Source organism: Elephas maximus, chromosome 2 (assembly GCF_024166365.1).
Source record: "Elephas maximus indicus isolate mEleMax1 chromosome 2, mEleMax1 primary haplotype, whole genome shotgun sequence".
In the NCBI taxonomy this organism is placed as follows: domain Eukaryota; kingdom Metazoa; phylum Chordata; class Mammalia; order Proboscidea; family Elephantidae; genus Elephas; species Elephas maximus.
In genome coordinates this window covers 108,994,366-109,015,126 of record NC_064820.1, presented here as the reverse complement: position 1 = coordinate 109,015,126, position 20,761 = coordinate 108,994,366, and the positions used below count along the sequence as shown (strand labels likewise).

Sequence of the window (20,761 nt, the reverse complement as noted above, 5' to 3'; positions counted from 1 at the left end):
GCTTCTTAACCAAAGTTAGTGGTATCATAGTTGCTATTTCAAGCTGTGTAGTAACTCAGAATACCCCTCTTCCCATCCGCCGCTAGCTGAGGACTGGTTTCGGGCCTCACCATTTCCAGGTGTGGGGAGTTGTAAACTCCCCGGGCCACGGGTGGTTGACCACCTAAACCACTGCCCTATCTGAAGAGACCAGGAATTCAAGGGAGGCCCTGGGGGAGGGGAAGCTTGGGACCTGCACTTGTGGAAGGGGGAAATCCTGGCTTCCAAGCACTGTTACACTGTAGGGGTGCCTCCCCACCCCACCCCCACCAGCCCATGATAAGGAGCAGAATCCAGGGGATATAACAAAGGGCACAGCAAACTTCCCTCTGGAGACCGAAGAACGGTGGAGAGGTTAACTCAGACTGTAGTCTAGAACTCAGAACTGGAAAAGAGCTCAGGCCAGGCCAATGGCTTTCTGATGAAATAAAATAAAATCAGTAGGAGGGAGGACACCAAAACCCAAACCAAACCCACTGCCGTGGAGTCGATTTCGACTCACAGTGACCCTACAGGACAGAGTAGAACTATCCTGTAGAGTTTTCAAGGAGTGCCTGGCGGATTTGAACTGCCGACCTCTTGGTTAGCAGCGGCAGCACTTAACCACTACGCCACCAGGGTTTGAAGCGAGGGTGAAAACCAGGGCTCAAGTGAGTATTATTGAGACTTTTGGAGAGGAGCTTTCTCTTCCTCCTGTCTGTCTTCTTCCTACCTTCCTTCCTTCGCCTATGAATGTGTGGGCGGGCTTGCTTTTAAAAGTGAGGTCAGTGGTAGCTGCCTTTTTTTCCCCCCGAATCCTATTTATCCCCAATGAGATTAGAGTTTCCTTGATTTTGTGTGAGGAGTTTCCAAAAGACAGTGAAAGAAAGTCACATAAATAGACAAAGTTTCTAGCGATGCCTCTGTCGTCACTTGATATCCTGCAGCAAAGCGAGGTTATCACCCACGATCCACTGTAGGTTTACAGTCGGTTGATCTGTTCACACATGTAATTCCAGATTAGCTGTGCACGAAATATAAAACGTCCTCCGCCTCTTAAACTCGCCCTATCCGGTTTCACTCTACTTCTTAGGGTGTGCATAACCGTGTGCGTGCTTGTGCGCGCCGGTGTGTATGATTAGCAAAGGTACCCCTTCAGCCCTTCTTCCACAGCTCTATCCTAAGCGTTCCTTGGACAAGACGCAACTCTAATCTGTCCCCAGCCGAGATGTCATCTCCACGCTCCTGTGGACAGAGCATCTCAGCGCTCCCGGGTTCAGGGAGCTGGAGCTTTGGTGTCCCAGGAGGGCTGCCTGAGCTCCTGGAGCGCTGGGCTCTCCAAGAGATGTGTGTGCGAGTGTGTGCGTGAGTAGATGTGTGCATGTGTGTGTGTGTATGTGTGTGTGTGTTGTTTGAGTATGGGTAAGACAGTGAGCTTCCTCTTCTGGCACTGTGCAGGCAGCTGCCCGCGACGCGAGGCAACAGCAGCCTCCGCCCCCTCAGTCCAGCGATTGGCTGCTTTTGCTCATCATTTCCCTGCTAGAAAGAGGGAAGGGCCAGTGACGCCCCCGAGCCCAGCTGCAGAAGCGGCCACCACCTCCAAAGCACAAGGTAGCTCATCTGAAAAGAAACCTGAGCTCCAGGGAAGCGGCACTGAGCGACCCGGGCAGGGCAGGAGCGCCCGGAGCGGGCGGGCACTAGTCAGCGCGTGAGGACCAGCGCGAGCTCGGCCGCCGCGTACCCTCGCGACTTGCTCCTGAGATCCGGCTCCACGCTCTCTCCGCATTTTACAGATTTACCCCCTAGACTGTATCTACCCAAAAACGGAGCCTTTATTTCCAGAGAAGGTGTGGGAGCTGGAGCCACCAGGACTGTCCCGGGCACCCAAGATGCGCTCCGTCAGGAAGAGGTGGACAATCTGTACGATAAGTCTGCTCCTGATCTTTTATAAGACAAAAGAAATAGCAAGAACTGAGGAGCACCAGGAAACGCAACTCATTGGGTAAATGCAAAGCTTCATTTCAGGATATGACAAAAAGTCAAGCCGTGAATGAAATGAGAATATAGACGGTAAAGGTTGGGGTAGTGTGTTTGTGTGTGAGCTTGTGTGTGCTTAGTCTCTGAATTAAATAACAAAGGCTGTTGTTGAGGTGTGTGTCCTCCACGCTTTTTCCAATATGAGTTCAACTTGCCAGTGCGGTAGTGGTGACAGTTGTATTGGGGTCGAGGGATCGCCAAGCCAAAGGAGAAGTCATTGCAGAAGTGTCAACAAAGAACGTGTGCCCTTGTCCTTTTAATCCTTGGGCCCAACTCAAAGGAGATGTCTTTATTCACCATCCGGTTGCCCTTCTTTCTTTCTCTGCCTTATCACTCCAGGGAAACATTAGAGAAAGCTGGTTGCTTGAAAGGCTGAAGTTAAAACCCAGAAAGCAGGGAATGTCTGTCTCCTCTGTTTCTCTACTCTTCTCTGGCTTTGGGTAGAGCTGCGCTTCATACTTGGAATTAGGAACTCCAGTACCTTATGTGCTCTTCCTTGGCTAGAAGCATGGGTAAAATGCATGGGCGGCATGGTTGTATCTTTAGTAACTGGTACTGTTTCACACAGACTATATTTTTGCTATTTCTTTAGTTTGTCTGGATGAGCTCAGGACTGCCCCTCTCCTCTCCCCCCCCCTCCCCCGTACGTTTTCTAAATATCACACTTCCTTCCTTCCTCCCCCCTGGCCTATGTGACTTTGAAGTTTACCCTGGAGGTGGCTGCAACTTTGTGTTGCTGATAAAGCTTGGAAAGGTTTTCTGAGGATGTGAACCTGGTTGTCAACTCTGCTCAAAGTCCTGTTTCGGAAATCCTCCCTCATCCGGAGGCGTCTGCTATCGGAAACTCCTCACTGGCAGAGACGCTCGGCTGGTTTCTATTTTTTTCCCAGACATTTATTAAAATAAGAGAGAGCCCCTTGCCATTGTGTGTTTGTGTGTGTGTGTGTGTCACAGAACTGCTGAATCACATACAAACACATCCTTAAACTTCATGCGCTCCATTGCTTAATATTCCTGGTCCTCCCTAAGTGATGAGCATTTAAGTGAGCAGGACGAGGGGTTTATCCTTACAGAAGGAATTGCTATTTAATAGGAAAGAAAAACAGCAGAAGTACAGTCGAAAGGGACTGAAAGAGAACGAAAAAGAAAATGAGGAATGGGCTGGGTGGTCGTTGTGAATCTACAAATCTCTAAATAGTCTATTCTGGGGGAAAAAAAAAATGCCGAAACGTATGAGATTGCGCAGGGGATGCGTGGTTTGAAAATTCGGTCTCGCTCAGTTGTCAGAAAAGAAGCTTTATTGGGCGGAGTGTGGGCATCTCCAATAGACCTGTGTTTCCCAGGCAGACAAAGAGGTCTTTAGGAAGGTGATGAATGGGCGCGTGGGGGCTTCTGTGAGAGGCGGAGGCAGGGACCTGGGGGTCGAAGCTCTTTGTTCCCCTCTGGGCTGGTAGGCTCTAAGGATAAACCTGAATCTGGATAAAACCTCCAAGCCTCGACAGTCCGCTGAGGGTTCGGGCCTTGGCTGGGGTCCCTAGAGAGCCGGAGTGGACGGGGCCTGTGAGGCAGGAGGGGGCGCCAGGCGTCGCCCTCGCGCTCTCCTCGGGCTTCTATAAACCGTCCGCAGTGTAAGGAGTGCACCCTGGGTCCCTTTGGGAGAAAAAGCAGACCCGGGACACTGCAATTCAAGGGCGACAATTCTCCTGTGACCCTTCCCCTGACGCCGCCGGCCGGTGGACTCAGCCCAGGGCGCAGAGGAAGAGGAGACAGGCAAGGGCGCGGCGGTTGGACTAGCCTGGCTGGGTTTTCGCTCGCACCCATTTCGGGCTGGGCGGCGGCTTCCTCTCAGTTCCTTTGAGAGAGCATGAGGCGGGCGCTTGAGTTAACCAAACAGGAAGAGAGGTGCGCACCGGTTCTGTCCCCCTCCTCATCAAGATCTGTCGGAAAGGGTGAAAGGATGAGTGAGAACATCGGAGGAATCAGCACCCCTCCCCAGCCGCCTTGGTTTAAAAAAAAAAAACAAAACTTTCAGTACTCAGCCAGAAATCCAGTTCCTCCGCCTTAATTAAAGCGGGCAATTACAGTCCTTCGGGGCCAGGCTAGAGCTGGCTGCCGAAGCTGTGCTTCTACCGTGCCTAGCAGCGACCTGGCTACCGCGGATACCTCCGGGCTTTTCTGGAGACCTTGGAGTTGACGCTGCCGGTAGTGCTGGGAGAGGGACAGCTAGTTCCCCTGAGCATTCTTTCCCTCTTCCCCCAGGATGAAACGTTCAGTGGGAAAAGCCTGTAATCCAAGCTCATGGTTTTACTTCAACTCCCAAATAGTCTTTCTGGTGGGAAGAGTTGACTCATCAAACCATGTAATCATCTCATGACTCTCTAACCAAGCCATATGGAGAAGCCAGTTTTGAGACAGTGAATTAGAGTGGAGGTTTGGCACCGGAACCCCGGGCCAGGACTAACATTCAAAAGTGAGATAAAAGAGGAAGACTCTGGCCTTTGGGGGGCACTGCGTGCCTTGTGGGTGGGAAGTAGGTTTAATTAAGGGTTTTCCACAGTCTTCGAATCTTAGAACATCTCTCTAGACTCATATTTAGTTTCCCTGTTACCGATTTTGCAATATGCAGTTCCTTTACCAATTAAAATTCCCCAACTAGAACTAGTGCAGTATTGCTGTTCTTATGTATTATACTGAGCCATCATGCTTTACAAACTGAAGAAGAGAGAACACCAGCACAACTTTTCCACCAACCACCCACATCTCCAGAGATACACTAACAGCATTTTTGTTGTTGTTGTGTTAATTAGGAATTATTTGAGAACAGGTCAAGTAATAATTATTGGGCATCTAAAATTGATATTTTCTTCCACGCAAACCTATTAAGTGCCTGGAATGATGACTAGTGTAAAGTTTAACTCAAAAGGCAATGAGAGTATTAAGTGGTCTGTATGTGGCTGACAAAGTTTTTCTTAATGGGAGCAATGACTTTTGCCTCACAACTGCCTTATAATTTCACTGGCTCTGTGTATTCTTTTGGGTATAAATGGAAATATGTTAACTTAGGATCCTACAGATAAAATTTGTGAATATGCTTATTTAATGAAATAAATGTGAAAGTGTGTCATAAACTTTAATATGTGATACAAATATTTGTTTGGGTTGTTATTCCTTAAAAAATGCTATGTGTTCTTTCTCTGGTTGGCCGCGAATGGATCTTAAACTAACTTGTTTTTCTTGTTGTCTGGAGATCCTTCTCTCTCTCTCTTTGTCTTTGACTATGCACTTTAGCTTGTCTGAACTAACTCTTTGATAGTATTAGTTCTAAAACTTATGATGGAATTGACAGTGGAGATAAGCATTCATACTTAAAGTATTATCATTATCAGCAAAGTTAGTTGCAGTCTGTTTTAGGGTAGAGCCACCCTTGTAAATCAGGAATTCCAGAATTTATACTTTACTTCGCATGTCACATTTAGAAATCTACTAAAAACCATAAGTAGTAAGTAAAGGTAGGACATCTCATCCTTATTTTTAGTTGTTTGACCTTTAGGTAATAAAAACACAAAATTGCCTGCGGATTTGTTCAGGCTTAGTTTGATGCACGTTCCTTTCTTTTAAATAACATTTAAAATTTTATGTTAAGAAGGGAGTTTAACCTAGTCCCAAGGGAACACATCCATTCCGGAGCCAAGCCCTGAAGAGTTTTCAGCAGTTGAAGCATTGGGGACCTACTTTCATTAGAGGAAATTAATCATATTTGGTTTATACTGCAGCTTTAACGGAATACATTGTGGTGATACTTGGCAAGTCATATTTCAAAGAGAAGAGTATTTGTAGATACCAGTACTAGGCAACGTTTCATTCTGTTGTATACAAGGTTGCTATGGGTGAGAACTTTAACAACACCCAATAACACCACCGACAATTACAACTAATGATTAGCTCCTGACACTAGTATCCCGTAGATGACTTAGTGGATTTTTTGTAGCTCCAGAGAAGCAGGAGTACTTTGTAATATATTGCTTTATGCTCTGTGCCTCCCTGGATGTGTTTTGGTATTTTTTCTTTAAAAGTTTATATTGAATATTGCTGTGGGTAGGCCTATGCAAGAAATGTCTTAAGTGCAGCTATTTACAAGTCATGTCCTATCTGGAATGAGAAACTAGTAAGGGGTGGTAACATCCTTCATTCCTCGTATTCACAGGAAGGAAAAGCTTTTTCTAAGACGGAATACTACCAAAGTCACAAGTGAAAAATCCTCTGGGGCCCATTTAACTTTATACAAAGAAATTTGCTCTAGAGCCTCAGATTGTAGGAACCCTGACCCTCTCACATGTGAATCTCATTAACTATAGGAAGGAGAAGTGTGCATAGTTGCAGCTGCTTTTATTCCAAGTTTTTTAGTGGTGAAAGTCTGAAATTTGGCCTAACACCAGTTCAATGGAAACAATTCAAACAGCACAGTAACAGGTAACATTTCATTGTTATAGAACAGATTTAACCTTTGTAAACCTCTCTTTTTAATCTTAAAGGGTTCTGAAAAGGGTCCTTATACTAAGTAGACCATAGCAATCATTCTGCCATGGAAAACATGTATCTGTATCCACATAAGTCGGTAAAGAAGTCTTCCACAGACGGAAAAAAAAAAAAAAAAAATTGAGCCCATGCATGTTTTTACTTTTCCTGTGAGTTTATTGATGGTGGAAATAATTATTATAATCATAGCAATAAGTGCTTAGAAAAAAGATGGTATTTACAGTTATTTAAAGGATGAAGGTTGGAAAGATTCCCACCCGTAGAAATGGTGATAGTTTGTGTTGGTGATCTCGAAGGTATATTTCCAAAAGTGTGAAGGTTAATGTCTTCCTTTATCCACATTTTCATTCATGTGCAGTTATCATTAGACATGTAATATAAAAATTGACTTCTTAGGCACTGAATAGTAAATTGCACCCTATGTTTCCTTGTATCTTAAATGACCTCTGTAAAATGATTATTATTAGCCATATATTGGCATGCAAATATATCATTTTCATCAGTAGGATAGTTTAAAATATTAATTTTATAAGGTTTTAAATTTCACAGAGGATAGTTGCATATGATACTTTGAGCTGCTTCAAATTTAAACCACATTTTAGAAAAATAATGTGAATGAAAATATCAGACTCTAAGCTTCCAATCACAATTCATCAAACAGCTAGCAGACAGACAAGACTTCTTTTGAGAGTATGAGAGAATTGCCTTCATAATAAACCCAGATTCAGATTTTGTAAGGCATAAAGAGTCATGTTACTTTTTAACCATGTTTTTGAGATTCTAAAAAATTAATAACTGACATGAAGGGGCTTTAGTTTTTGTTTATATGCCATAAACAGTGTTTTGACTGTATGAGTCTGTGTCCAGATCCATAAAACCTGTTGCCAACAAGTTGATTCTGACTTATGACAGCACCATGTGTGACAGAGTAGAACTGCCCTACAGGATTTTCTTGGCTGTAATCTTTATGGGAGCAGATCATCAGGACTTTCTCCTGAGAAGCTACGAGTAGGTTTGAACTACCAACCTTTAGGTTAGCAGTTGGATTGCAAACCACTTGTGCCACCCAGGGACCTTCACACCTACGAATTTCAAAAAAATAGTCTATTGAGCAGGGCGTTTGTTCAGCTATAAATGGCCTAGTAATAGAAATGGTATTACAGATATTTATCACCATCATCACTACCTGCTGCCAGTACACCTGCAACCAACATTGCCACATGGTAAACTAGCCTGACCCTATTGGTTGAAAGGGGTAGCACAGTTAATTTTTCAATGTAGTAGCAAATAATAGTAATGACTATTGAATGAGCTTTCTTCCCACTACAACCCCTATCTCCCCACCACCACCAGGTCTCAGGGAAGCATCCTCATTGTTGAGATGTTTTGAGGCTAATGCAGCTTTAAAAATTGGCACTTCAATAGTGAGTTTTAAATGACTTTTACCTACAGAGTCCCACTTAATCCTCCCAAAGTCATTAGGTAGTGTTATTGCCATTTTCAGGGTAAGGTGAGGCCACTGTGGGCTGCAATAAGCATATGACTTGCTCAAGGACACATGGGCTAGTAAGTGGTAGATTTATGAACATGCCTAGGTCACCTGATATTCCAAAGTCTTCTTACTCCAAAACAAAAGCTCTTGCCATTATTCCTCAATGTCTTCTGGGAAAATAAAATTACAGTCTTGGATGTAACAATTATATAGATGCATGGGAATTGACCAAACATCCTGTCTCTATTGTCTGAATAGGGAAGTGGAGGAGGGGAGGGATGGCATGAGAGGGGAATAGAGCTTTGATAAGATTTTTTTCTTTAAGTACCACAGAGGCCTTTTCTTTATTTGAAAATGGTCTCATTTCAAAAAGGATTAGTATAGGTGCTTATCTCGATACACTTATATTCACTTCATCATTATAATACCCTTCATCGTGTTCATACCCCTCCGTCTAATATATAGACTAAGTTGTAACTTTTCATCACTAATGTAAATAAATTATCTTTTATGCTACTTAAACTAAACACTTCTTATTCTCACAACACTGGCTTAATTTTATTTGTTTCAGAGATGGCGAATTGTGTTTGAGTCGATCACTCGTCAATAGTTCTGATAAAATTATTCGAAAAGCTGGCTCTTCAATCTTCCAGCACTCTGTAGAAGGTTGGAAAATCAATTCCTCTTTGGTCCTGGAGATAAGGTGAGTTTCTTTTAACAAGACATAATAAATTTCACATCATGTTCGAGAATATGTTGGGCTTGGCAAAATTATATTGAATGCTTGATTTATAGTTTAAGTATGAATACTTTAATAAAAGAGTGAACCGACTCTATTTAACATTGCTCACTGAGGGATGTGAATCCATAAAACAAATCATTATACGGTCAGAAATTTAAGGATGAATATATGAGTTTTGAATATAATGTGTTTATGCTAATGGAATAAAATATTCAGCAGAGTACTAATATTTAGCACACTTCTTTTTCTTACTCAGTTACTCAAGATGGACATGTAATTTGAGGACTATGTTTAACTTCCCTATTGATTCTTCATTCTGATCTTGTGTTTTCTCATACTAGATGAAAATAAAGCTTATTCAGTTCCTATTTTTCTGACAATTGTAAATAAATTTGGTCTATCCTACGGATGTGTATGTCTATGTGAGCTCCTACAATAAATATCTCAATAATTACATCCCAAGTGAATAAAAATCAGAAAATACGATTTCTAGAGCACTGCCATTTCTTTCTAAGATGTTGGCATTTGAGAAATGAAACAAACTCATTAAATCAAACCCAATGTCTGTATATATCCATCCTGTCTCATGTTCTTCTATGGTAAACATATTAATAATAAAAAAGTTAGAGTCAGACTTTCCTAACTATGGAGGAGGACAGCAGATCATTTTTCTCTATAGTTACATTGTTGTGTTGGTTATGTCTAAACTAGAGCACTTCAGTAAATCAAATCTCCTTAGAAGTTTGAGAAAACACATCTTTTACAAAATAAAATCATCACATTATTCTCATATTGGCAAAATGCTACTTATTCAGTGATTGGCTATTAACACACAGCTTTTGTAAGAGTAGCATAGTGGTTAAGAGGATAGGGTGAGGATACATCTGCCTGGGTTTTCACCTACTCACTTCTTGAATCGTTCCTCTTGTATACAGATTGAAAGCAACTTGAAGAGTCGACTGCACTCATATTTAGATTAGGCACAGCACTTTAATGTGTTGCACCACAGGCACTCATTACAGAGTTAAATTTACTTGAGAGGGTGTCTGGAAATTAAAGAGAAATGGGTGTCAGGAAATGCAGTAAACTAGACTACTTTGTTTTTTAAAAAATTGGAAGTGATTGCAAAGGGAAACAGGAAATCAAACCATGGCAATGTCAAGTGGTAGATGTTGGGTTGCTTTTAGCTTAGGGGAAGCTTTGCATATTTGTGGGTAAAGTATAAGAATAGGAGATGACTAGAGTCTGATGACAGTTTATAAACTGGTGTCATATGGGTAGAAAATGGCCAGCTAGAAAGATTTATTTCACCTGGATGGAGGAAATCAAACAAACACAAACTTAAAGCCAACATTAAAAATCAAGAGATTTCTGATAAAAGTCCAGATTTTAATATAAAACAACAACAACAACAAAAAAAAACCCCAGTGCCATCGAGTCAAATGTGACTCATAGCGACCCTATAGGACGGAGTAGAACTGCCCCATAGAGTTTCCAAGGAGTGCCTGGCGGATTTGAACTGCCGACCCTTTGGTTAGCAGCCACAGCACTTAACCACTACACCACCAGGGTTTCCAGATTTTAATATACTCTTGAGAAATCAAAAGATTTGACAACCAGATAGGACTTCTCCCAAGCACTAGTTGGCTGAATTTGACACTAGCCGTGACCTCTCTAGTTTGACATTTTACACCCGAGGCCCCCTTCTCTAATGTTACTTATCTAGTGTTTTCCTCTGCCTCAGACCTCTATCACACATTTGAATTTAGGGACCTTGTAAGAGATGAGATAATTTTGAAGGAAAAAACAAGAGTTTGGGACCAGATGGGCTCATAAACACAGGTATAGTTTAGAGTGAGAATTCATATTTCTTGAAGTAGATTGGAGAGAAACATGGATAATTTTTTTAAAAAGGGAAGATTTATTCGATCTATAAGGATAAGCATTAAATTGAATGGTGTGGTGAGAAGGAAGCCAATTATGAAAAAAAAAAAACCATTGTCATTGAGTCTATTCTGATTCATAATGACCCTATAGGACAGAGTGGAACTGCCTCACAGAGTTTCCAAGGAGCACCTGGTGGATTCAAACTGCCGACCTTTTAGTTAGCAGCTGTAGCTCTTGGCTACTATGCCACCAGGGTTTCCAATTATATAAAGGTAAAGGAAAGTAATGGAAGACAGTAAAGTAAAAGAAGAATTGTAATAGCTTAATTAATATATCTAATATGCTAAATGGTGTATCAAATATAAGAACATCTAATGAGTAATTGGCAATAGCTTAATTAATATATCTTGCCATGCCCTTCTAAAAAATGGATATGGGTATATGTTTTGCTGTTTTTAAGGTGAAATTCAAGCTAAGGATGTTAAACATACATTAACTGAAACAATTCAGTATTGCAACTCTACAAATTAATGAGGATTGTGTTCATATCTTGAAAGTGATCTATTTTCAATTATAACTGCAGATGATAGGAATGAAGTGTTAATACTATTTTTATGTGGTTCTCCTTAAGAGATAAAGAAGTAAACAATAAACATTGAGTAAATATTGAATAATGCACACAAAGTTGTCACTTCTTTGCAAGGAAGGGATAATTTGTAAAACTATTATTGTACCATGTGCAAACAGTTCATAAAAATCGTAATTGACTGTAAGAGGAAGTGACTAAAACTAAAAAACCGTTGCCACTGAGTCAATTCCAACTCATAGCAACCCTATAGGAGAGAGTAGAACTGCCCCATAGGGCTTCCAAGGAGCAGCCAGTGAATTCGAACTGCCGACCTTTTGGTCAGCAGCTGAGCTCTTAACCACTGTGCCACCAGGATTATCAGTTTGACTCCTGTAATAAACAATTTAGAATATGAAAATGTTTGATTGTTGGTTTAGTTTTGCAAATATGTATATATATATATATAAAACCGAAAAAAAAAAAACCTGTAGGACAGAGTAGAACTGGCCCTGTAGGGTTTTCAAGGAGTGCCCGGTTGATTCAAACTACTGATTTTTGGTTACCAGCCATAGCTCTTAACCACTATGCCACCAGGGTTTCATATATATATATATATATATATACACACATACACATATGTATATATACACACATATATTATTTTTTAATCATATTGGAAAAAAATCATGGAGTATTTTGGGTTATCATAGTTCTTTTTTGCTCCCCCCATCTCTAGCATTTATGAAGAACCATATTGCTTTGTGTCTGTGAGTGAGTGTGGGTATACCTTACAAGTGTTTTAAAAACTCAGCTTTGGAATATTTGATTAAGACATTAGAATTAATCATTTTTAATCCTATATGATTGAAACATGCTTACAAATTTTTCTTTTTTTTAACCTCATTAAACTTAAAGTGCTCTTTGACATTCCTAATACATTATTTACATACTTACATTAAAATATAAAACAGTCACTGAAGATAAATTGTTTTTCCCTACACTTATAGGCATGATTTTCTTTCTTATTACTAGTTCCTTCAGCTCTGTTCTCACTCTGCTACTTTCATAAGTACACTGAGAAGTGATTCATATATATTCATCACACATCTGTACCTCTTGGGAGTTGTCTAAGAAAGATGGTTCCCTGTGTTAGTTCATTGTGCTTTGAAGATGCACCAAGATTTAGAGCAGAGTTTATGCATTTTGCTGCTAACTTCACAATTAAAATAATTAGCTTGGCCTTAGAGGCTTGATTTTATTGACAGGACAAGTTTGATCTTTATCACTGTAAGCTAAGAAATGACACATTTAAGATGCATTGCAGGTTGTGAGTAATCTGTGAACCTTGTACTGAGCAATTAGTTGGTCATGTCCAACAGTTGTCACTTTTTTTTTCCATCTTTGGGTTATTTCTTTCTTTCTTTCTTATTTTTCTCATTTTTCATAAGTTTAATGGAAATCTAAAAAAGCAGAAACACCAAATATGGATATATAGAAATGTGTGGGTTAACTACTCATCAGGAGAGATTAATCACCTCATAATTAGAGAAAATATTTTCAACTCTTAGGATCATGATACATCAAACTTCTTAAACGGTCAAGGTTTGCAGGTTTACTAAACATAATTGCAAGTTTATATGTGCTTTTACCTGTCAGAATTTTTTATTTCATGTATAGATTTCCTTTAGAAAAAGGTCTACTTAAAATCCTTATGCTATCTTCCACTTCAATAAATTACAAGTAGAGCAACAGTTAAGCACTCTGCTGCTAACTGAAAGTTGGTGGTTCGAAGCCACCCAGCTGCTCTACAGAAGATTTTTCTGCTCTGTCATATGGGACCAGTATGGGTCAAAAATATACTCGACAGTACTTACCAACAACAAAAAAAGCTAATCTGGGGTCACGCATCTTGTTACTGTCAGAATTAATATTCAATCCCAGGCCTGTCCGACTGGAGGGCTAGATCTCTTATTACTAAATCCACTTCTTGGTTAATACTTCTTGTTAATACTAAAAATGCATACCATAAAATATATTTTTATGGAGTAAATTATATTTTTCTTTGTTCTAAAATAACCAAATGAAAGGTATTGTTTATCAAATATTACCAAATATTGGGCCAAATATCAAAGGGGGATCTGGAGTGTAAAGTAAACTAAAAATACTTTCCTTCAAGTATATGGGGACAATTTTGCCTTTTCATTTGGTTGTGACCGTTTAGGATTTTTCATTCGGTAATCTTTCATGTAACAGATAAGACCATAACTCAGAAGCCCTAAACGAGCTAGAGGTTATGTTCTTTTAGTGCTTTGAGGCAACTTGTCTTACAGAGATAATCTTTTGAGGCAAAGTTTGTGTATTCTATCTGACTTTTGTAGGAATAATGAAACACTTAGCATTTCTTAGACTTTTTTTAGTAAATTGTATCAATATCAATTGAATTGATACAGTGATTTTTGCTAATCTCTAAGGCCTCATGCATTTATCTGATGGTCTGACATTATTAAAACTAATGACAGATGGATAACTGAGAGTTTGTGGTTTTAAGTGAAAAAGAAGCCAACCATCACAGTTTTCTTTAAAGTGGTATGATTTTGTGACTGTTCATGTTATTTCAGCCATTTTGTCATTTATCATGAAAATAAAGTTTAACATGGCAACTACTTATTGCAATGTGTTTGTTCTTAAACTAAATATTTTATTAGCATTGCTATATTAAATTTGGAAACCCCGGTGGCATAGTGGTTAAGAGCTACAACTGCTAACCAAAAGGTCGACAGTTCAAATTTACCAGGCGCTCCTTGGAAACCCAGTGCGGCAGTGTGGCAGTTCTACTCTGTCCTATATGGTGGCTGTGAGTCAGAATTGACTCCATGGCAACAGGTTTGGTTTTTTGGTTTTTACATTAAATTTATTTTATATAATTGTTAGGATCGACCCTTCTTTCTTTCTTTATACCTTAACTTTGCTTGACCACCAGTGCTAGAATGACCTTGTCACCCAGATAGAAATCATGAGTAGAATAAGTAATTTTGAAGTATTTGCTAGGAAATCAGAGTTTAGAATAATGTGTTTGTCTTACTGAAGAGAATTCCAAATGAATTTGCCCAGAAGACAATGAAAATGTGATTTAGGCTTGGTTTTCTCATGTTGGTAATTTATTCAGACTGGAACTTTTAGACTAATAGAAATCTGGGCTGAAAATATTTATCCTTGATGGGATCATATGTTTTAGTCATTTTGTTTTGCTTATTGATTTTGCAAATGGGGTCAGGAGAGCTAATTTTCTACTGAAGGATTGGCTGTTGTAAGCAACTTCTTTTTTGCAACTAAATATCTTCCACAGTTTTAACTATTAAGCAATATGCACCACATTTTGTGCTGTTTCCGTTTCAGATTCTCTTTTTTTATTGTGATTTTTGTAGTAAAATAAGTATTATGCTTCTTGCTTTTTTTTCTCTGATGCTTTTTGGTCTATTCTGAATCATTTTATTCCTATACCAGGTTAATACCTGTAACCAATAGTCAGAAATGTCTATTCTGGTGTTATTTTTGGGGGGGGGGGGGCGGGAGAGGTTTGTTTGTTTTTTGCTTTATGGGTTTTTTTTTTTTTTAAATTGTACTTTAGATGAATGCTTACGAAACAAACTAGCTTCTCATTAAACAGTTAGTAGACATATTGTTCTATGACATTGGTTAACAACCCTACCACATGTCAATGCTCTACCTTCTTGACCTTGCGTTCCCTATTACCAGCTTTCCTGCCCTCTCCTACCTTCTTGTCGTTGTCTCTGGGCTGGTATGCTCCTTTAGCCTCGTTTTTTTTTATGAGCCTGTCTAATCTTTGGCTGAAGGGTGAACCTCAGGAGTGACTTCATTACTGAGCTAAAAGGGTATGCGGGGGCCATACTCTCGGTTTCTCCAATCTCTGTCAGACCAGTAATTCTGTTTTTTTTTTTTTAGTTAGAATTTTGTTCTACATTTTTCTCCAGATCTGTCCGGGACCCTCTACTGTGATCCCTGTCAGAGCAGTCGGTGGTAGTAGCCGAGAACCATCTAGTTGTGCTAGACTCAGTCTGGTGGAAGCTGTAGTACTTGTGGTCCATTAGGTCTTTGGACCAATCTTTTCACTTGTGTCTTTGGTTTTCTTCATTCTCCCTTGCTCTGGACTGGGTGAGACCAGTGGAATATTTTAGATGGCTGCTCACAAGCTTTTAATACCCTAAATGCTACTCACCAAAGTGGAATGTAGAACATTTTCTTTATAAACTATTTTATGCCAGTTGAGCTGAATGTTCCCCAAGACCATGGTCCCCACAGCCCTCAGCCCAGTAATTTGGTTCCTCAGGGAGTTTGGCTGTGTCTTTGGAGCTTCCACTACTTTGCCTTGGACAAGTTGTGCTGGCTTCCCCAGTATTGTGTACTGTCTTACCCTTCACCAAAGTTATCTGGTGGTTTTTGAAAAGACTCTAGGCATAAAATATGAAATTAATACTGTTTTATTATAATACTCCCCATAGTGTTGCCTAGGGTGTCTTCTGGAGCCACTGTTGTAATGTTTGTAAAAATTGATTCCTAATAGACGTTGCTTAACCTAATTTGCTCCTCAACTTATGTTGCATTCTAACTGTAAGGTTTGTCACACAGTACTTTCTGATGGGGTCAACAGTGCCATTTGGATTAATTTTTAGTTGTCACAGCATGTATGCATGTCGTTGACAAGAAACCTGCAGAGAAGAAAGTGTGGCACCTGGTGATAGGTTAGCTATATTTAACATTTTGCAAGTGAAAACAGTGTTTAGTAACATAATTCTCCCCCAGGACTCTGCAGCTGCTATTTCGAATGATGAGTGATGCTGAAAGAGAAGTTGTAGCTGAAAATTCAGTTGAAAAGTCTCTGTATAGAATCTATTCCTGGCAGTTGAACAGTCTAAACCAACCCTTCAGTTTAAGCCAACATTGGTTAGCCAAAAAATAGTTGTTATGACTAAGTTTTTTAGTCCCACTGACAGAGAAACAAATTTTCAGGTTTTTTTCGGTTATCCTTATCATTAAAACAGTTGCTGAATTCAGGTGTTTGATTATCTAATGGAGTTTCAAAAGTTAGATCATGCTTAGAAAATGACAGTTAAAGATCTAAAGAGGATTTTTGTTGTTGTTATCTTAAGTCATGCATAGAAAACACAATCCTCTGCTTTGAATATCTGGTAATAACTTGACCACGTATCAAAAACTTACGCTACATATTTAAAATTAGCTTTTGTTGATTCATGTTTGTTTTAGAAGTTAAATTGAATTTTCTTTCTGTCCCTTTAACTTCTGAAGTGATTTTATTTAACTTGCTGTTCTCATTCATATCAATTATTTTCTGAACAAGTACATATGTGTTCTCCTTGATGATACTTAGAGTGTTGTTTCAGTTCAATGAAAGTACAATAGTTTTTCATGCTTCTAATGACATTTAACTAATTATATTTAAGTACTAGTTTCTTTTTCATAGATTTACCATCTGGACAACAACTAGACTTAGCAAATCCACAGAACTTTTTATAGTCCATTACATCTATCACCTAAAAAGTGCCCTCAGCCTGCTAGAGGGGAAAAACTCAAACCTTTTTTTATTGTTTCCCAAAAAAAATATTAAGCACTTAAGTCACAATATTACTGATTCATAGTAATTATTTTAAGTCTTTCTGGCATTCTGCACCACGAATCTTAGCTCAGATAATTTTCAATGTGTAGATTTAAACCCTAAAATAGAAATTATAAATTTGGTTCAGGGTAAAAAAGAGAACATACTGGACTCATTCAAGATTTCCTTTTTTATCTCTTTCAGTTTTAAAAAGCAAATTCTACACTAACAATTGTTCTGTTTGTAAACTTTTTACATTTTGGTATTTTGATTAGTCTGTGAATTGGTAATTTCTATCTTGAAAAGCAGTTTTACTTTTACTGCTTTATATTAAAGAAAAAAAAAAGCATCGCTTAGCTTGTATGATACCACTGCGAGTGCACTGAGTACTACCAGCTGCACTTAATAATTATTTGTCTCATTAAGCATTTTTTTTATATTTTAGACGATATGATGTCCTTAAAAACTTTGATAAACTCTTATAGACCCCTTTTTCCTATCAATTTTCCCTTAAATTGAATAAATCAACAGTGTTTTATTATACTCAGGAATTTAGAAGATGTGTGCTTTAAAATACCTTTGCTGCCAATTTTCTATAACACACCAAAGCTGCTGTTACTGGAAAGCCCCTTTTATTATCAGTTGTCATGCATTTAAGTGTCAACTTTTTAAACTACTACAGGGGATTTTCCCTTTTGGATTTCCAAGCCAAAGAGTCTTCTTTCAAATCAGGGATTCTAATCTATTCACTTCAAGCTTGCAAACATGCCATTAATTGTGAATATACCTTTCAAATATACCTAAAGCAACCCATTTAAATTATGTTCAAAGGAAAATGATAACACCATCAAGTATGGTGATTTGACCACATCCGTGAAGTCTTTATTTTAGATCCAGCCCCATCATTTTCACAGGAAATGGAAATTTTTGTTGAAAAGCAGATGTCACGCATTACTTTTTTTTTTCCCTAAACAAACAGTAGCTAATGAGCATTTGCAAAAGTTTCTGTATATTATTACTCTTGGTGCTAGTTGTTAACTTTTGTGAAAAATCACTATGTGGTTGATATAATGAAAGATTTCTCAATTTTCTGCAATTCAGATGGCCTGTAGTTACTGATTTCACAGGCGATTCTCTTCTTTTATCATCTGCCTTTTGTTACCCTATAGTTTTAAGCTGTCTGATAGTATTTCTATCACTTTTTTTTTTTCATTTGTTAGGTATTTGTATAGCTTTTCCCTAAGATAAATTCTATTCCTTCTGAAATTAATTTTCTGAATGTTTGAGAAAATATCAGAAAGTATATTCTTTTTTAAAGCGCTAGTGGACATATCTGTTGTATATGAAATCTGGCAAAATAAAGTTTACAACCACTTGGCTTCTAATTAGATCACATATTAACCTATTTAGAGAAAAAAAAATAGAAGGAAAGACATGAAATAGTTATTTTACAGACTTACTTGGTAGTAAGGTTCTGTCTTACAAATGTGAATGAAAGAATTATTCTTAGTGGCGTGATGGGAGGAGGCCATATTTTGTCTCATTAATATAATGTGCCACAATTGGGATAGACTTTAGACAACAATAGCAATGGGGAAAGATGTCTTTTATATCATGAATATTATAATAATGACACGTTTTTACTGCTCCTAAAATACAAGATTTGCAGTAAGGGAAAGTAAGCAAATAATATCCAACATTCAACCTAGTGTAGAACTTTCTCAGACTACTTCTTCCTAGTATATATTTGTAGCTTGAGGATCAAATAGTTCCAGGCTTTTTCAGCCAGGTTCATGGTTTCTTTGGCAATATAATTCCCTCAAAAACTCGATAGGCTTCTGGGCCGTTTCCTTTTAGTTAGTTCCAGGTAACCCCACTCACTGATTTCTTCTGAACACGTTTCTTAAATCTTCTGCTGTCTTCTAATTATTCTGGGCCATCCCTATCTCTTCCTTTATTTAATGGCAGCTAGCCTGAAGTCATTTGAATCTATAAACTTAGGTGGTAAGGCAACATCCTACTTGCTGCTAGGATGTCTCCAATTGACAGTGTTATCACTTGCTAATTGGGGTACAAAAACATTCGGGATGTCCCAATTACTGGACTATCACACAATTTAGATTACAGGCCATTTCCAGAGATGTATTCCCTTCCATCCCAGCTTGCAACTTGGCTATTTCATGCCTGACTTCACCTCTTTTAATGCCTTGCTAAAAGGAGCAACAAATATAAACCAGCATACAAACACTTTTTAACCTCTTCTCCAAGAGAATTGGTTTATTAGATACAGGGCATGGGTCCCAAATTATTGCAGACAACAGCTTTATCAAGTGCTTTCTTATATTATACCAAGGGCCATCAGCTATCTAGCCACCTATATCTATTCTCTCCTTTTCCATCATCTAACTACTCAGCAAATGCCGTGTATTTTTTTCTTTTGTTTGTTTGTTTCTATACCCTCTCACATTTATTATCAGTTTCTTTATTAGGTATGGGACAGGCTAAGCACCTATTAAAAAAAAGACCTTAAAATACAGTGGCTTGCGGAGTCACGATAGTTGGTCCTGGATAGAATGGGAGAACAATATGAGCAGAACTAGAATTCTTATATATATATATATATATAAACAGACAAACTGGAACAGAGAACAGAGGACTCCCTGAGGCTATCGCCCTGAGACATTCTTTAAACCTAGAATGGAGCTACCCCCTAAGATCACCTTTTAGCAAAATAGCAGAGTTACACATAAAATAAAGGATATTACCCATATTGCAGTGTATTGGGTAAATCTGCTGCAAAAGACCTCTTTAAAGTGTTAAAAAGCAAAGATGTCACTTTGAGGACTAAGGTGTGCCTGACCCAAGCCATGGTATTTTCAGTCGTCTCTTATACATGCAAAAGCTGGACAATGAATAAAGAAGACGAAATAAGAATTGATGCCTTTGGATTATGGTATTAGTGAAGAATTTTGAATATACCGTGGACTTCCAGAAGAATGAAATAATCTGTCTTGGCAGAAGTACAGCTAAAATTCTCCTTAGAACCAAGGATGGGGAGATTTCATCTCAAGTGCCGTGGACATGTTTTCCGGAGGAACCAGTCCCTGGAGAAGGACATCATGCTTAGTAGTCAGCAAAAGAGAGGAAGCCCCTTGGTGAAATGCATTGACCCAGTGACTTCAACGATGGGCTCAGGCATAGCAATGATTGTGAGGATGGCACACAAATGGGCATGTTTTGTTCTGTTGTTCATATGGTCGCTATGAGTTGGAACCGATTAGATAGCACCTAACACCAACAGCAACCTGTAAGGGCTGTGTCCTACTTAAAAACCATCAGTATGGGACCAAAAGATCAACAATTACTCAAAAGCAAAGATGAGAAAATAAAGGCGCAGGGGAAACTAGAGCTCTGGAAAGGTAATAAGCTGAATACAATTAAAGAGAATGTTGACACATTGTGATAAATGTAACCAATGTCACTGAACAATTTATGTGGAAATCATCAAGTGGTAACCTAACGTGCTGTGTAAACTTTCACCAAAAACACAATAAAATATTATTTTAAAAACTACAGTGACTCTAACAAATTGAAAATTTATTTTGCCTTCATACAGTCATGCACATGATCCATTTATGTCCCACAACTAACTCATATGACCAAACCCCACTACCAGGGAAACTTAGAAATGTTCTAACTGAGCATTCAAAATGTCCAGGTAAAACTAAGAATTCAGATACTAAAAGAAATGGAAGAAAGGAACTCAGGAACAGTTAGCGGTCTCTACCATGCATAGTTCAATGTTCTGTCTGTCCACCTTTCCCTCAAATGTACTTCTTCCTACTTACT

The 20,761-nt window shown here is 38.9% G+C and overlaps 1 protein-coding gene across 1 annotated transcript in view; it reads left to right on the top strand.

The window, feature by feature from the left end:
- The first annotated feature begins 1,598 nt into the window (after positions 1 to 1,598).
- Positions 1,599 to 20,761, top strand: part of ST8SIA4 (ST8 alpha-N-acetyl-neuraminide alpha-2,8-sialyltransferase 4) — a 117,365-nt gene continuing 98,202 nt past the window's right edge. Inside the window, exons 1-2 of the mRNA XM_049871478.1 lie at positions 1,599 to 2,020; positions 8,655 to 8,786. Of these exons, the coding sequence (XP_049727435.1) occupies positions 1,908 to 2,020; positions 8,655 to 8,786 (245 nt within the window). The 5' untranslated portion in view covers positions 1,599 to 1,907. The remainder of the gene's footprint in view (positions 2,021 to 8,654; positions 8,787 to 20,761) is intronic.